The sequence below is a fragment of the Pangasianodon hypophthalmus genome, chromosome 5 (assembly GCF_027358585.1).
Source record: "Pangasianodon hypophthalmus isolate fPanHyp1 chromosome 5, fPanHyp1.pri, whole genome shotgun sequence".
In the NCBI taxonomy this organism is placed as follows: Eukaryota; Metazoa; Chordata; class Actinopteri; order Siluriformes; family Pangasiidae; genus Pangasianodon; species Pangasianodon hypophthalmus.
Window position 1 is genome coordinate 13,060,008 of NC_069714.1, and position 18,171 is coordinate 13,078,178.

An 18,171-nucleotide genomic window follows, 5' to 3' on the forward strand; every position below is an offset into this window, starting at 1 on the left:
AATCTGCCGGATCTGTCTCAATTTCTCACTAGACCCCTAAATGCAGATGATCTAGATGAAATGACTAACAGCATAGGCACTATTTTCACCAGCACACTGGACACTGTTGCCCCATCCGATTAAAAAAGATCAGAGATAAAACACCTGCACCATGGTACAATAGTCATACTCACGCCCTCAAGAGAGCAACCCGTAACCTCCAGCGAAAGTGGAGAAAAACTAAATTAGAAGTTTTTAGAATTGCGTATAAAGACAGTATGTCTAGCTATAGACAGGCTCTAAAAGCTGCTAGAGCCGAGCATCTGAGCAAACTGATAGCAATAAACCAAAACAATCCCAGATTCTTATTTAGCACAGTGGCTAGACTGACAAAACATCAGATATCTGAAGAGAGTATTCCATTACAGTTTAGTAGTGAGGACTTTATGAATTTCTTCACAGAAAAAATTGATAGAATTAGGAAGAAAATACTGGATGTTCAACCTTTGACAGCATCCTGTGATCTAGTCCAGCCTAAAGCTCCACATTTAGTGCTAAAATGTTTTACAGGTATAGGACAGGAAGAGCTTTATAAACTTGTCAGCACGGCTAATTCAACGACGTGTTTGTTAGATCCAATCCCAACTAGATTGCTGAAAGAAGTGATACATACAGCTGGAGAGCCTCTTCTCAACATTATTAATTCCACGTTATATTTAGGTCACCTCCCAAAACCTCTCAAGTTAGCAGTTAATAAGCCTCTTCTTAAGAAACCTAAACTAGACCCTAATGAATTATCAAATTACAGACCAATTTCAAACCTTCCGTTTATATCTAAAATATTAGAAAAGGTTGTATCTGCTCAATTATGCTGCTTCTTACAGGAAAACAACATCCTTGAAGAATTTCAGTCAGGTTTCAGGCCCCATCATAGCACAGAAACTGCGCTAGTAAAAATCACAAATGACTTGTTTTTAGCTTCGGACCAAGGCTGCATCTCAATATTAGTCATACTTGATCTTAGTGCTGCATTGGACACTATAGATCATAACATTCTTGTAGATCGCTTACAAAATCACATAGGTATTCAGGGACAGGCATTAAAATGGTTTAGATCCTACCTGTCTGATCGATACCATTTTGTAGATTTAAATAGAGAACTATCCAGTGTAATGCCAGTGAAATATGGGGTTCCACAAGGATCAGTTTTAGGACCTCTGCTGTTCTCAATTTACATGCTTCCCTTGGGTAACATCATTAGAAGACATGGGATTAGTTTCCACTGTTATGCTGACGATACCCAGTTATACATCTCATCAAAACCAGATGAAATAAATAAATTGTCTAGATTAACTGAGTGTGTTAAAGATATAAAAGATTGGATGACTGTTACTAAATCCTGATAAGACAGAAATATTACTCATTGGTCCAAAAACCAGTACACAAAAGCTCTCTCAATTCAACTTGCATTTAGAAGGATGTACTATTACTACTAGCTCGACAGTGAAAGACCTGGGCGTAATATTAGACAGCAACTTGTCTTTTGAAAATCATATTTCCAATATTACTAAAACAGCCTTCTTCCACCTTAGAAACATTGCCAAGCTTACTAACATTTTATCTGTACCTGATGCAGAAAAGCTAGTTCATGCATTCATGACCTCCAGACTGGACTATTGTAATGCATTGCTAGGTGGTTGTCCTGCATCTTCAATAAACAAGCTACAGTTAGTCCAGAATGCAGCCGCCAGAGTTCTTACTAGGTCAAGAAAAGATGATCACATAACCCCAATATTATCATCCCTGCACTGGCTACCTGTTAAGTTTAGAATTGATTATAAACTAGCACTACTTACATACAAGGCTCTAAATGGTTTAGCTCCCACGTATCTAGCCAGTCTTCTAACACGTCACAATCCAAAACGCTCCTTAAGATCTCAAAACTCCGGACTTCTGGTAGTTCCCAGAATATCAAAGTCTACAAAAGGAGGTAGAGCATTTTCGTATTTAGCTCCTAAACTTTGGAATAGCCTTCCTGACAGTGTTCGGGGCTCAGACACAGTCTCCCAGTTCAAACGTAGATTAAAGACATATATCTTTAGACAGGCATTTAATACATACCATAACCTTGTACTTCAGTACATCTGATTAATTGCAAATTATGATTTAGGGCTTACTAATATTATGAACAGCAGCTACACTAATTCCTTTCCACTTGTTTCCCTTCTTCTACCCATCCCGAGGCACATAGAGATTGTGCCAGCTCCAGTAGACAGAGGCCAACCCTACGAGGATCCTGAGGCATCCAGAGATGGACCTGCTCCTGCTGGTTTCTGTCTTGTGAGGATTTGGGTGTTCGAAGCAATGCTGCCAACCCTATGTGGACTTTGAGGAAGACAACAACCTCCAAATTAATATATACATAAAATTCTATGTGACTATAAATAAATGCAGAAAGGACATTGTTCATATCACACTCTCCAGTGTCACCCAAACGAGAATGGGTTCCCTTTTGAGTCTGGTTCCTCTCAAGGTTTCTTCCTCATATCATCTAAGGGAGTTTTTCCTTGCCACAGTCGCCTCAGTCGCCTCAGGCTTGCTCACTAGGGATAATTCTGTCTAACATCTAGGACTGTTTGCATGTTTTTTGTTTCTTATGTTCTGTAAAGCTGCTTTGAGACAATGTTCATTGTTAAAAGCGCTATACAAATAAAATTGAATTGAATATTGACAGAATAAAGTCTCTTTAGTCTCTTATAGACATTAACAAATAATTTGTCTGATGCAAAAAAAAAACAAAAAAAAACCCAATAAATAAATAAATAAATGAGCTAGCTTTTAATTTATAATGATATGGATGCAATAATCAACAATGAAAAAAAAAAAACATCCATAAAAACATGACCGAGCAGAAAAAGACTTTTAACTGCACTGCATTGCAGTATATTACAGTTTTTCTTGATTGCTTAAAGACATTTCTTGAAACTATGCCTCGTATTCTCAAAACAGTAAACACAAATCCATAACGTCTCACCCAATTCCCCAAACATCCTATTTTCAGGTCAAAATGAAGCTCTACACCCAAAACCATTCATTCTTGCTGAAAAACCAAACTTTGCCCTCAGACATCACACACAAGCCCTCAAAAACACACACACACTACAACATAGTCTTACACACTGGTGCAATAAATTCAAAACAATATTTCCAAAACTGGTACGTTATGTTGCTTGTGGTTCCCCCCCTCAAAAACCTTTTCACATGATGAACACAAAAGACACAACCAATGTATACACTGGCACATTTTTATTCATTCATGTACTACACAGTACAACACACAAAAATAAATAAATAAATAAATAAATAAATAAATAAATTATTCCGCCTCAGCATCCCGTCTTTGGTCTGGGTGAGGCCAGAGAATCTCGTCCACATCACAGGCTATATTGGCCCTAGCCAGGCAGCGGGGGTAAAATCCTCTTGCATGCCTGATCCACCCCTGGCACGCATCTACTGATATGTCTAGGCAGGCTTCTTCCATGGCCTGGAGGAGGTGAACACGGATATAAGGTTCTCGGTCATACACTTTCCATCGCCATGCTGAAAAAAACTCCTCTATCGGGTTTAGAAAGGGAGAGTATGCAGGCAGAAAGATGTTTGAAAACCTCGGGTTATTGGTAAACCAGTCACGAACCAGAGCAGCGCGATGGAAGCTGACATTATCCCAAACAACAACGTAGTGAAGCTGCTCTGGCTGTGCTAGTTCCCTGTGGTCCAGCTGGAACATATGCTCTCTTAGACCATCAAGGAAAGCAAGGAGGAGCATAGTGTTATAGGGTCCTAGAATGGCATGGTGGTGGAGAACCCCTCGTTGGCTGATGGCTGCGCACATAATGACATTCCCTCCACGCTGACCAGGGACATTCACAATAGCCCGATGGCCAATTATGTTCCTCCACCTCCTCCTCCTCCTCTCCCTCCTCGACCTATTCCTTCATTTCTCTGTGGATCCATTGTTCCAAAACTCAATGAACTGATTCGGGCCCTTTTATCTATCTATTCAAGGATCTGATTGATGTGTGTTCAATTTTGACTCTTAGTGTTTTCACATGGGGAATTGTGTGCTAATTGAGCTCAAGATGTGCTGACTTGAGTGAACAGTATTGAATGCTAGTGCTTTCAAAATGACCACATGGTGTATGCAATAAGAAATTAAGGGATTTGTGTGTAGAGTTCTGTAGTGACAGCTCAACAAATCTGACTCGTGTAAAAACAGGGGAGTAGTGTTTAGAGTTTAGGGAATTGGGTGTGCTTTTTGATAAATGGCGTTATGGTTTTGAAATTTTAGTTCAAAAGCCTGGTTATAGTGTTTCAGCAATCGAGAAAAACTGTAGTGCAGATCAGACAGAAGTACTCTATACCTGTAAGTCTTTAGAGTTTGTGTGTGCAGTGTGTCGTGTGTAGTGATGTGTGTGTCATGTGTTGTGATGTGTGTGTCATGTGTAGAGATGTGTGTGTCATGTGTAGTGATGTGTAGTGATGTGTGTGTCATGTGTAGTGGTGTGTGTGCAGTGTGTCATGTGTAGTGATGTGTAGTGATGTGTGTATCATGTGTAGTGGTGTGTGTCATGTGTAGAGATGTGTGTGTCATGTGTAGTGATGTGTAGTGATGTGTAGTGATGTGTGTGTCATGCGTAGTGATGTGTAGTGATGTGTGTGTACAGTGTGTCATGTGTAGTGATGTGTAGTGATGTGTGTGTACAGTGTGTCATGTGTAGTGATGTGTAGTGATGTGTGTGTCATGTGTAGTGGTGTGTGTGCAGTGTGTCATGTGTAGTGATGTGTAGTGATGTGTGTATCATGTGTAGTGGTGTGTGTCATGTGTAGAGATGTGTGTGTCATGTGTAGTGATGTGTAGTGATGTGTAGTGATGTGTGTGTCATGCATAGTGATGTGTAGTGATGTGTGTGTACAGTGTGTCATGTGTAGTGATGTGTAGTGATGTGTGTGTCATGTGTAGTGATGTGTAGTGATGTGTGTGTGCAGTGTGTCATGTGTAGTGATGTGTAGTGATGTGTGTGTCATGTGTCATGTGTAGTGATGTGTAGTGATGTGTGTGTCATGTGTAGTGATGTGTGTGTGCAGTGTGTCATGTGTAGTGATGTGTAGAGATGTGTGTGTCATGTGTAGTGATGTGTAGTAATGTGTGTGTCATGTGTAGTGACGTGTAGTGATGTGTGTGTGCAGTGTGTCATGTGTAGTGATGTGTAGTGATGTGTGTGTCATGTATAGTGATGTGTAGAGATGTGTGTAATGTGTAGTGGTGTGTAGTGATGTGTAGTGATGTGTGTGTCGTGTAGTGATGTTTAGAGATGTATGTGTTATGTGTAGTGATGTGTAGTGATGTGTGTGTCATGTGTAATGATGTGTAGACATGTATGTGTTATGTGTAGTGATGTGTAGTGATGTGTGTGTCATGTGTAGTGATGTGTAGAGATGTGTGTCATGTGTAGTGATGTGTAGTGATGTGTGTGTCGTGTGTAGTGATGTGTAGTGATGTGTGTGTCATGTGTAGTGATGTGTAGAGATGTGTGTCATGTGTAGTGATGTGTAGTGATGTGTGTGTCGTGTAGTGATGTGTAGAGATGTATGTGTTATGTGTAGTGATGTGTAGTGATATGTGTGTCATGTGTAGTGATGTGTGTGTCATGTGTAATGATGTGTAGAGATGTATGTGTTATGTGTAGTGATGTGTAGTGATATGTGTGTCATGTGTATTGATGTGTAGTGATGTATGTGTCGTGTAGTGATGTGTAGAGATGTATGTGTTATGTGTAGTGATGTGTAGTGATATGTGTGTCATGTGTAGTGATGTGTAGTGATGTGTGTGTCATGTGTAATGATGTGTAGAGATGTATGTGTTATGTGTAGTGATGTGTAGTGATATGTGTGTCATGTGTATTGATGTGTAGTGATGTGTGTGTCGTGTAGTGATGTGTAGAGATGTATGTGTTATGTGTAGTGATGTGTAGTGATATGTGTGTCATGTGTATTGATGTGTAGTGATGTGTGTGTCATGTGTAATGATGTGTAGAGATGTATGTGTTATGTGTAGTGATGTGTAGTGATATGTGTGTCATGTGTATTGATGTGTAGTGATGTGTGTGTCATGTGTAATGATGTGTAGAGATGTATGTGTTATGTGTAGTGATGTGTAGTGATATGTGTGTCATGTGTATTGATGTGTAGTGATGTGTGTGTCGTGTAGTGATGTGTAGAGATGTATGTGTTATGTGTAGTGATGTGTAGTGATATGTGTGTCATGTGTAGTGATGTGTAGTGATGTGTGTGTCATGTGTAATGATGTGTAGACATGTATGTGTTATGTGTAGTGATGTGTAGTGATGTGTGTGTCATGTGTAATGATGTGTAGACATGTATGTGTTATGTGTAGTGATGTGTAGTGATGTGTGTGTCATGTGTAATGATGTGTAGACATGTATGTGTTATGTGTAGTGATGTGTAGTGATGTGTGTGTCATGTGTAGTGATGTGTAGTGATGTGTGTGTCATGTGTAATGATGTGTAGACATGTATGTGTTATGTGTAGTGATGTGTAGTGATGTGTGTGTCATGTGTAGTGATGTGTAGTGATGTGTGTGTCATGTGTAATGATGTGTAGAGATGTATGTGTCATGTGTAGTGATGTGTAGTGATGTGTGTGTCATGTGTAGTGATGTGTAGTGATGTGTGTGTCATGTGTAATGATGTGTAGACATGTATGTGTTATGTGTAGTGATGTGTAGTGATGTGTGTGTCATGTGTAATGATGTGTAGACATGTATGTGTTATGTGTAGTGATGTGTAGTGATGTGTGTGTCATGTGTAATGATGTGTAGAGATGTATGTGTTATGTGTAGTGATGTGTAGTGATATGTGTGTCATGTGTATTGATGTGTAGTGATGTATGTGTCGTGTAGTGATGTGTAGAGATGTATGTGTTATGTGTAGTGATGTGTAGTGATATGTGTGTCATGTGTAGTGATGTGTAGTGATGTGTGTGTCATGTGTAATGATGTGTAGAGATGTATGTGTTATGTGTAGTGATGTGTAGTGATATGTGTGTCATGTGTATTGATGTGTAGTGATGTGTGTGTCGTGTAGTGATGTGTAGAGATGTATGTGTTATGTGTAGTGATGTGTAGTGATATGTGTGTCATGTGTAGTGATGTGTAGTGATGTGTGTGTCATGTGTAATGATGTGTAGAGATGTATGTGTTATGTGTAGTGATGTGTAGTGATATGTGTGTCATGTGTATTGATGTGTAGTGATGTGTGTGTCATGTGTAATGATGTGTAGAGATGTATGTGTTATGTGTAGTGATGTGTAGTGATATGTGTGTCATGTGTATTGATGTGTAGTGATGTGTGTGTCGTGTAGTGATGTGTAGAGATGTATGTGTTATGTGTAGTGATGTGTAGTGATATGTGTGTCATGTGTAGTGATGTGTAGTGATGTGTGTGTCATGTGTAATGATGTGTAGACATGTATGTGTTATGTGTAGTGATGTGTAGTGATGTGTGTGTCATGTGTAATGATGTGTAGACATGTATGTGTTATGTGTAGTGATGTGTAGTGATGTGTGTGTCATGTGTAATGATGTGTAGACATGTATGTGTTATGTGTAGTGATGTGTAGTGATGTGTGTGTCATGTGTAGTGATGTGTAGTGATGTGTGTGTCATGTGTAATGATGTGTAGACATGTATGTGTTATGTGTAGTGATGTGTAGTGATGTGTGTGTCATGTGTAGTGATGTGTAGTGATGTGTGTGTCATGTGTAATGATGTGTAGACATGTATGTGTTATGTGTAGTGATGTGTAGTGATGTGTGTGTCATGTGTAATGATGTGTAGACATGTATGTGTTATGTGTAGTGATGTGTAGTGATGTGTGTGTCATGTGTAATGATGTGTAGACATGTATGTGTTATGTGTAGTGATGTGTAGTGATGTGTGTGTCATGTGTAGTGGTGTGTGTGTGCAGTGTGTTATGTGTAGGCTGCAGCTCTGCTGACTGGGAGCAGCAGCAGGAGGAGGAGGAGGATAACGGGCATTTCCTACAGTATGCAACTGGAATTCAACTCTTTACTACTTTTCCTGATGGCTTTATATGTGTGTAAAATATTTTATGACACACATTGTATAAAGCTGAAATGACAGATGACAGGTTGAAGCGAATTAGTAAAACATTATCCAAAACAAAGTTATCACCTCATAAGAGCAGAGTAGAGCAGAGTTAAACGGCAGAGTTAAACAGCAGAGTTTGTGCACTGCTGAGGGACGGGCTTGGACGCGTGGTTCAGAAGAAGACTATAGCGCGCTGCTGCCAACACACACAGGCTGAAGATTCGCAAAGACGATACAGCTAACGGTAATTATGTGTTCTTCTAAGTTACAGCGACTCACCACGAACACATAATTGCTGTTTGTTGAATGTAGGGATACTAAAACTTAAGTCAAACGTCGCATGTTGTGAATTTTACGTTGTTTTCAAGGGAAAAAGTCTCAAAGACTCAAAGTCAAAGAGGTGTTCAGCTGTATTTTCAGTGCTAAATAGGCTACATGTGGTAAAGATAACACCGCGAAGATAGTTGTTTAACAAAGCATAACTATGCAGCCTTTTGGGGGAATTATTTATTTATTTTTTTTAATTTAAACTTTTTTTTCTTTTAATTTAAGTGCTTTAAAACGAGACAGTTACCTCAGCTAAAGGCTGTGTAAAGTTAAAATTCAAGTTGAGATGTAACAGGTCAAACCTACGGGTACAAACTAAACCTAGCTCCTGTAACAGAAACTCCCAGTGTCTAGGTTCACTGCAGCAAAAGATAGTAACATCGTCATTACTGTTTTTTTTTTTTTTTTTTCTGTTGAGCTGAGAATAATAATATGATATATTGGATAAGATAATCACCATTTCAATTTTTTGGTCACATAATAACGCCATAGACCAAGATACTTCCTTGTATACCAGAGTAATATGATATTAATGCTAGAAATCTCATTACTGAATTGGTCTTTCCTGTAAATAGTTTGGAGTTAACTTTCTGTTTTTTCCTCTTTTCTTTTTTAGATAATACCATGGAGGCGAAACAACCTAATAAAAGAAAGGCATCACCAGTAAGATGTTACATTTATCTCGCTGTCACTGATACATCTCAGAATGGTTCCCAGCAGCTATAGTAAATTAAAATACCAGCAACATTTTCATGACTGCAAGTGTTAAATGAGTATTGAGATCGGTCAGGATGTTGTCCTAGTTGACTCGAGCATTGGGCTTGGTGTCAGTTTCAATAAGTGCTATAAAATAAACCTGACGGTTCATGTTGTCTGATGTGAACTGTGTCTAATGAGAAGTGTCCTTATGTCCTTATGTTACTTACGCTTTTACAGAAAATATGTGGGACCAACTACCCGCTTAGCATTTCCTTCATCGTAGTCAATGAGTTCTGTGAGAGATTCTCCTATTATGGCATGAAAGGTAATGAAGGAGCACAAGCGTCCTGTGTTTTATACAAAGCACATGTTGTTTCACTTTTATGTTGTGCGCATCACATAAAATATTTTTGACATGCAAAGGTACCATGAATTTCTCTTTTTCATAAAGCGGTGCTCACACTTTACTTCATCCATTACCTCCACTGGAGCAGCAACCTCTCCACTGCTATATACCATGCGTTCTCTGGCCTGTGCTACTTTACTCCCGTAATAGGGGCCATCATAGCTGACTCGTGGCTGGGGAAGTTCAAGTAAGTTATAAAGGCTACAGTGGTCATTTGCATGAATCAGTTAACTGTAAGAGTTAGCTGGATTAAACCTGATTTATTTAAGATGTATTTACTTGACGTTTAAGAGATAGCTGGATTAAACTTGAAGTATTGAAACTCTTTGTGCTGTATTCACAGAACCATCATCTATCTGTCAATCGTGTATGTCATTGGCCATGTGGTAAAGTCTGTTGGTGCGATACCAGACGTTGGGGACAGCACTGTACATATGTAAGTGTTTTGTTTGTGTGCATTCGTAGTAATTGAGCTATGGATGTGCTACCATGTGTGAGAGGTGTGTTTTACATGTTATACACTTTTTGTTTTATCACAGAGCTCTGTCCATGTTTGGTCTCATCCTCATCGCTTTTGGGACAGGAGGAATCAAACCTTGTGTGGCAGCGTTTGGTGGGGACCAGTTTGAAGAAGAGCATGTGAGATAGTCATGACACGTTTTCACTATAGTCACAGTCATGCTACAGTTAGTCAATTACATTATCACTGAACCTGTTTGCACACTACAATCACAATCACAATACAGTTAGTCAGTTACATTATTGTTGAACTTGTTATCTTGGTGGTCTGATTTAGTACTTCTTTCCTAAATCATACTGCTTTAAGAATTGGGTTTCCTTTGTGTTTCTCAGACAGAGGAGAGAAGAAAGTTCTTCTCAATCTTCTATATGTCAATCAATGCTGGGAGTGTGCTTTCCACCGTCATCACACCAATTCTAAGAGGTTAATCCTATAATGCTACAGATTTCTGCTGTGTTAAAGTTGTACAAACCATGATAATGGTTTCCGCCACTAATATGCAGTTACATCCTTACACATATCTGTGGTTATGCTGTAAGTACAGGTTTAATTTTTACAACACAGGTGACGTTCAGTGTTTTGGAGGTGATTGCTATGCTCTAGCCTTTGGAGTCCCTGCAGCTTTAATGATCGTTGCTCTCGGTGAGTTTAGCCCCACTTTCGGGTTCAGAACAACTCAAAACACACAATGATCACTACTATGTATGTGATATTGCATATAGTTTCTGAGACCAGAAGCACTAATGTGGATAAACAGGTCAATACTGGAATCATATTGTATATATTTGTATTGTCTTTGAATTGTTAAAGCTTGTTTTGGCAGTCTGGTAAATGTGTCTGTTAAACAGAGCAGAAGAGTGAGCTTTAACCTGAGTCAGCATTATGGATACCTTGTAAAAACAGTTGGCCTCATTTCTTAGTCTGTGTAAACAACTTTGGAAAAATATTAAGCTTGTAAGGCAAGTGTATCATTGTGGTACTCTACTGTAGAGTGATTTGGCAGATTTCCCTTCTTACAAGCTACTCTAAGAACATTTTACAAACTTTCCTAATTTAAGTGCTGGTGTTTTTCAATGATTTTATCATTGAAATAATATGAACAACAGCTTAACTGTAAAAGGCAGCCTATAACGACCAGCTTTAGATTTAGAATAATAAAATTGCTGCTCAACACATATATGTACCTCTGATATAGGGGTTGGTGACTGCCACTTGTCTGATACTGAGTGTCTGTTGTTTGCCTAGTGGTTTTCATTGCTGGCAGTGGGCTATATAAAAAGTCCCCACCTGAAGGAAATGTCTTGTTGAATGTCTGCAAGTGCATTGGGGTAAGAAATGTTTTTCACAAGACAGTCTGGCAGATTGATAGTGAAATTGCAATGTAACTCCAGTTAATCACTGTTCTGTTGATCAGTTTGCCATACGCAATCGGTGGAGAAGCAGCAAGAAAAGCCCAAAACGGAATCACTGGCTAGATTGGGCCGAGGAAAAGTATTCGGTATGAATATTTATAAAACTTGGATTCTGTTGTGCACTCTAAATATACACTGTTGTGATTGTTTTATGTGTCATGTGCCACCAGAAAGGACTTATTCAGGAGATCAAAATGGTGCTCCGGGTGCTGGTTCTCTATATTCCATTGCCCATGTTCTGGGCTCTCTTTGATCAGCAGGTAAAAAAATTATCATTTTACAAACTAACATCATACTTGTTTGATTACCGAGGTTCCAAACTTTGGTTTATAGTTCCCTTGTCAAATGCACATAAGAGATAATAAAGATAATAAAAACACACAGAATATGTCTTACTTTAAAATGAAGAATCGGAGTGGAGCTGAATTGAAAAGCTCTTATTTTGTATCAGGGATCTCGCTGGACCCTGCAGGCCACTCGGATGAACATGGATTTTGTAAGTCTTCTGTCATTTCTTTAAAGAAGCTTTCTAAGCTCATATAGATGGTAGGTTCAGTGCATCATGTCCTGTTTCATAATGTGACTATGTGGGTTTTTGTCCCTTGTGCAATCACCTGATTACAGGGAAATGAGAAATGGGTAATAAAGTTTAAAATCCACTGAGCATTCACATATACACTAAGGATCAATATATTCTTTAGAATAATGGGAGTTTTACAATCAGTTGATGTATTCTGCTGAGCTAAGCAATGAATTATCTTTCATAAAGTTGTCCATCTAACAACACAAAATACAGAATAGGTAAAACAACCTATAGAGGTATTGATAATTATCTAATAATTGAGGTGTAGTAGGGAAATACTAAACTGTTTGCAGTGGTGGCTCTCCATGATGGGTCTTCTCAGTGTTGATCCATTACTCTCTCTCGAGATTTCATTATTATCTGATGATAATAATGAAATACAGTGAATATACAGTACAATGCAATGCAGTCTTTGAATTATTTATATCTATGTTTCTCAATTACTGTTCTAGAAACCTCATGCTCTGTACACTTTTTTGATTTTTTTTTGTGATTTCCCATGATTGGCACTTCACTTAAATTATCAGCTAATTGTAATGTCCTTAACAGTGAGCTCTACTTCAATGTATTACAAAAAGGAAGACATTAAAATGTGTAAAACTTGGGTTCTTCATAACTGGATCTAAAAACCGTGGTCAAAAATACAGGAATTATTGTATTTACTTTACTTTGCATGTAGGGTAAGTGAGGTGCAGAAATGACTAACAGTAACTTAAATAATATAAAAAAACTGCAAATGTTGCTTCTCTGTGTTATTTTTTTATGTTTGCAGTCTAGTTTACGAAAGTTTATTAATTATTCAGGAAAAGTGACTTATCTTTGTAGGGAATGGTTCAAGCAACTGAACTGCAGACAAAACTTTTTATATTGCTTAATTTTAAATTGTTAGGTGAGTTGTAGTTCCATCCATTAATCTATATCTTTATGTTTTACAGGGTGGAGGCTTCATAATAAAGCCTGATCAAATGCAGGTACCCATATGCACAAATCTTCCCTTGGTCTGATTAAAGCTTAGTGACATGATGATGTTCCTAAGAAACTATCATAAAATTTAAGCAACATATTTCCTGTTATCTGTTTTATCAGCCATATATTTTTATGATTTTCTGATCATTATGGTTATTGAGCTCTGATGCATCATGTATTGTTTTTCCCCTCCTTGATATTAAGATGCTGAATGCTTTGCTCATTCTGGTGTTCGTCCCTATCTTTGACATGGGTGTGTACCCGCTCGTTGGCCTTTGTCGGATCAACCTCACGTAAGTACACCCGAAACTATGTATCCACGTGAAATGAAAAGTCCCAATAAACTTTTATTTTATGACACTTAAAGTTTTTTTTATTGTCTAACAAAGTGCAAAACAGCATATGCAGTGTCAGTGATTATGCAAGGTGCAGCAAAACATTGCAGACCAGATTGTTCTGCTTTACATGCAGAAGATGAATTCCTTAATGTAACCACTGTTTGGCATTTTGTGTTATTTCTTTTAGTGTACATTTTGCATTTTCTTCACAACTTTGCTTTTTTTGTTATTTTACATACTGTGGTGTGTGCTGGTTCATTATTAAGTTATGTGTGGATTATAAAATGCAATCTGACATGACACCAGGCCTAAATTTACATTTTATTCCTTTTTCCTTATCATTTTATTCATATTAAGTCTTGCATTACCTCAGTTTCAGAATGTTTGAAAACATTTGCTGGTTTTTTTTTATACCTTAAGTGTTATCCCCTGTGGAATATTCATGGAATTTATTGAAAATGATTATGAGCGAGTTATATCCGTGCACATTTATCTACATGCTTCTGTAAATAGTGTTTTGGACATACAGGTGCAAACATGAGAAAAACAAAGTCAACTTAATAGTCAAATGTTTGACTTGTTGCTTGTTTAACTTCTGTATCTCTCTCCTGTGTTCAGGCCTCTAAGGAAGATGGCCACAGGAATGATCCTTGCTGCACTAGCTTTCTGTGCTGCAACTGTAGTGGAAGTCAATGTCATTGTATGTCTTTGGACACCCTTTATTTATACCACAATGTTACAAATTTAAATGCATGTCAGAAACTGTCAGTACTGAACGTGCTGTACTCTATGTTGTATTTTCTGGCAAAGAAAACGGTTGTGGAACCTCCACCACCCAAAGAGTGTCTGCTACAAGTCTTTAACCTTGTTAATGGAGAGGCTCTGTCTGTAGAAATTAAAGGACATAATATTTTCCCTGACAAAATAGAATCCTATAAGGTGAAGTCAGCACTCACACTCATTAATTCAATCATTCAATCATTCTATCTATCTATCTATCTATCTATCTATCTATCTATCTATCTATCTATCTATCTATCATTAAATTATTTTAAGTTTATTTTAAAATAGATTTTTGTACCCAATATAAAGCAAATAATGAAATCATTGCTATGTTGTCAGGATCCTGTGGGATACACTAGACTTCCACTTGAGGATGTCCACAAAGTCTTACCAGTCACTGTCTCTCAAAACGGAGTACCTCACCAGTGCGAACTTAACATCACTGAGAACCTTGCCTATAGCCTCATCTTGTATAGTGAGGGCACTGTTATTAAGTGTAAACAGGTATGTTTAAAAGAGTTTCCTGAATTTCTCTAGGAAGTACTTTTGACAAATAAAAACACAATTGACATCCAAATATATTAATATTATATCAGGTTCTTATTTAATTTAGTACTGTAGTGATATTACATTGTCCTCTTTTACTTTTTCTGTCACTAAAATGAAGGAGAAGGATAATATCATCAAATCTGAGAAAGGAGAAGCCTTCCTCAGGTACAGTACAACTTTGGTGAATCATAAATATTAAATAAGAATCACACTGAGCAGGGGAGGGTGTTTCTGAGGTCAAAATTTAACTGCATGGTTAATCTTCAGTAGAATTATCAAACTTTGCATAGTACAACTTGGATGGTCCTTTGCAATGAACTATAAATATGTGACTATTTTTTTTTTTAGATTCATTAATACCCACTCAGAGAATATGAACATAACAGTAGGCAGTGTAAATTTCTTTGCACCAAGCAGTTACGGGATCTCTGCAAGCTTAAGTGTTGAAAGAGGAATGTGAGTACTGTATCCCACCAATAGCTATACTTATTTACAATCATGTAATATCTAGTAATTCATTATCTCTCTTTAGTAATTCATTATCTCTTGAGTTGAAAACATTCTTTTTATGGACTTTTTATGGACTTTCATATCACACTGATTACAGATTTTATGCGTGATCAAGGTCTTGGTTGATGAAGTGCATGACTTTGAAGTTTTTTTTTTTTTTTTTTTTTTTTTTTTAAATCCCTGCAGATACACACAAGTTACCTGCAAATCAGACACAAAGACATATTATATTGATCTGGGGCTTCTTGACTTTGGTGCCACCTACACATTCATTCTTGGCATGGTAAAAGATTTTATCTTGTGTGGTTAATGTTTTACTATAGATGCGATGGGTATGTTTGTTTATCAATTTCGTGGACAATCATGTAGATTGGAATTTTGGCAAAAGTTTTTACAAGGTATAATATAGAAATTGGAGTCAGCTCACAAACAGAGAGTCACAGAAAACAGTATTCAGTTTAGGATTTAAATGATGGTTGGTGCTTCTTAAAACTGAAATTTTCTCTACCTACCCATATGAGATAATGACACAGGAATGGGTAAGCCAGGCTAAAAAGGGTCAACAGTTGCTTGTTGTTTGTACAGGGTACAGAAACATTAGAGCTTCATAAGATGGAGGATGTCCAGGCAAACAATGTGCACATTGCCTGGCAGATCCCACAGTATGTCCTCATCACTGCAGGGGAGGTCATGTTCTCCATCACTGGTCTAGAATTCTCATATTCACAGGTAAGTCAGTGAACCACGTTTTAGTTTTTATGTTCTGTTAGTTTCAGTTGCTCATGCCAAAGCTTGTGCCCTCAGGCCCCAGCCAGTATGAAGTCTGTGCTGCAGGCAGGATGGCTTCTTACTGTGGCTTTTGGGAATGTCATTGTGCTGATTGTGGCAGAGGGAGCTGGGCTAGAGCAGGTAAGCTCTGGATCTGGTGGTTTCTTTTTATGACACCTAGTCTGATAAGCGAAAGTTAATAAAAGTTAATAAAAACACAATATACACCTAACATGACAGTGAAGTAAAAGATTCTCTTATACTTAGAGTATTTGTGTGGCAGTCTGGGAAAACCCGTTGAATAACGTGGCAACAGCCAAAAAGTTTGGCCAAATAATTTTCTACCTATAACATATTTTGATATCTCAACTTTAAGGAACCATAAATATATTTAACCAAAACAACATGGAATTTTTTTTTTTAAAACATTTTACATTTTGTTCCTTTTCACTTGGGGGTAATAGACTTGGGGTTGAGATACATGCAAAAGAGAAACATTTAGTTTTCATAACTATATAGTAGAAAATGTGAAAATTTCACCACATGAAGCGTTTTCCCGGGCTACCACACATTTATGTATAAGATGTATATATGTATAAGATTTTGTACTGAAAGACTGAGTGATTTCATCTACAGTGGACAGAGTTTCTGCTCTTTGCTGCACTGCTGGTTGCAGTCAGCATCATCTTCTCCATCATGGCCTATTTCTACACCTATGTGGACCCTGATCAGCTGGCCAAGCTCGCCAAAGATGAGGACAACATGGTTAAGTTAAAGGAGAAAGAAAAAGAGAATATGGACATGATTGATGTCCCAAAGAGCACAAAGATGTAGCACAACTACTTGTTTCTTCTGATGTATAATTTATACTAAATAAGATCAAACTAATCATAGTCAGGAAATACTGTTCATTGCATTTTTGTTAATAATGGGAATTTTAGGACCATTCTAGGATTTTTATTTGATCCTTATTTGATCCCTCCTACTAATGGATCATTGACATATCATATTTAAAGCAAGAAATAACTAAATACTAAATTTTCATATGGCTGTATTTATCTTTGTGTTTATGCATTTAAGACATAACATGTGTAATTTAAAGCTATAGGTTGGACATTATAAACATACAGAGCACCTAAGGGGACATGGTGATGGAAAAAACATGGATTTTTTTGCGTTTACCCGAGAAACTTTGTGTTCTCTCGCAAATATCTTTAAAAAAATAAATATCTATTAAAAAAATTGCAAGAGAACCGAAAGTTTCTTGGGGGAATGCAAAGGTTCTGCGAGCGAACGCAAAAGCATTGTAATATAAATTTTCCTCCCATCTAATTTTTTTTTTGCATCACCATGTCCCCTTAGGGGCTCTGTATAAAAATAAGCTTGATAGTGGAAGATGTATTTTTGTGTCCATTGACATTATGAAGGTAATGCTATACAAACTGACTTCAGACAACTACAGAGCTGCCAGTTTATTAAATACCAATGAAGAGATGGGCAGCACTGGGCCTCACGGCTCCAGGGTCTGGGATATGATCCTGAGTTCAGGCTACTGTCTGCCTAGTTTTGCTTGTGGATTGGCTAACTGAATTTTGCATGAATGAGTGTGTGTGTGTGTGTGTGTGTTTGTGTGTGTGTGTGTGCGTATGCCCTCGAGTATGTTCCTGTTTCAACCGCAGTTTCCTGCTCTGGATCCACCATAACAATAGCACAGACCATATATCTTATATACAGTTTATAGACCCTAGTATGAACAGCAGATGCTCCACCTATTGAGAGAATTGTGGCTTATGACAATGACCGTGATAAGAATGTACTGAAAATAAAGCAATGATAGATTTAACTAATAAGCTGGCAACCTGGTGTATATCTGACACACCAACTCAGTTTACAATGATCAGTATGAATTTCCATAGACTAATAAACATATCAGTGGTTAGGCTCCACTTCTTTTTTTGTGACAGAAATCGTGTAAATAAAATTCATTTTCAGATTGGTGCTTGGGTTTAAGACTTTGTTTTTTCGTCGAATTTCATCAAGGCCATGTGATAAGTTATACTTTATATATTGTCTTTCCACTGCCCAAGGACGCAGTTCCCAGTAGAGAACAGTATGTTATAGCTTTATCTCTGTGAGATATGAG

At 37.7% G+C, this 18,171-nt stretch overlaps 1 protein-coding gene across 1 annotated transcript; it reads left to right on the forward strand.

Annotated features, from left to right (window-relative positions):
• The first annotated feature begins 8,123 nt into the window (after positions 1–8,123).
• Positions 8,124–18,026, forward strand: slc15a2 (solute carrier family 15 member 2). The gene is made up of 23 exons (XM_026912164.3): positions 8,124–8,411; positions 9,111–9,157; positions 9,431–9,518; positions 9,645–9,786; positions 9,943–10,035; positions 10,139–10,238; positions 10,452–10,542; positions 10,684–10,761; positions 11,365–11,447; positions 11,534–11,617; positions 11,702–11,791; positions 11,983–12,027; positions 13,050–13,085; positions 13,285–13,373; positions 14,037–14,118; positions 14,229–14,357; positions 14,541–14,705; positions 14,869–14,915; positions 15,099–15,206; positions 15,447–15,543; positions 15,846–15,989; positions 16,065–16,169; positions 16,665–18,026. Exons 2-23 carry the CDS (start codon positions 9,119–9,121, stop codon positions 16,860–16,862), a joined length of 2,133 nt encoding a protein of 710 aa, XP_026767965.2. The 5' UTR covers positions 8,124–8,411; positions 9,111–9,118; the 3' UTR covers positions 16,863–18,026.
• The last annotated feature ends 145 nt before the right edge of the window (positions 18,027–18,171 follow it).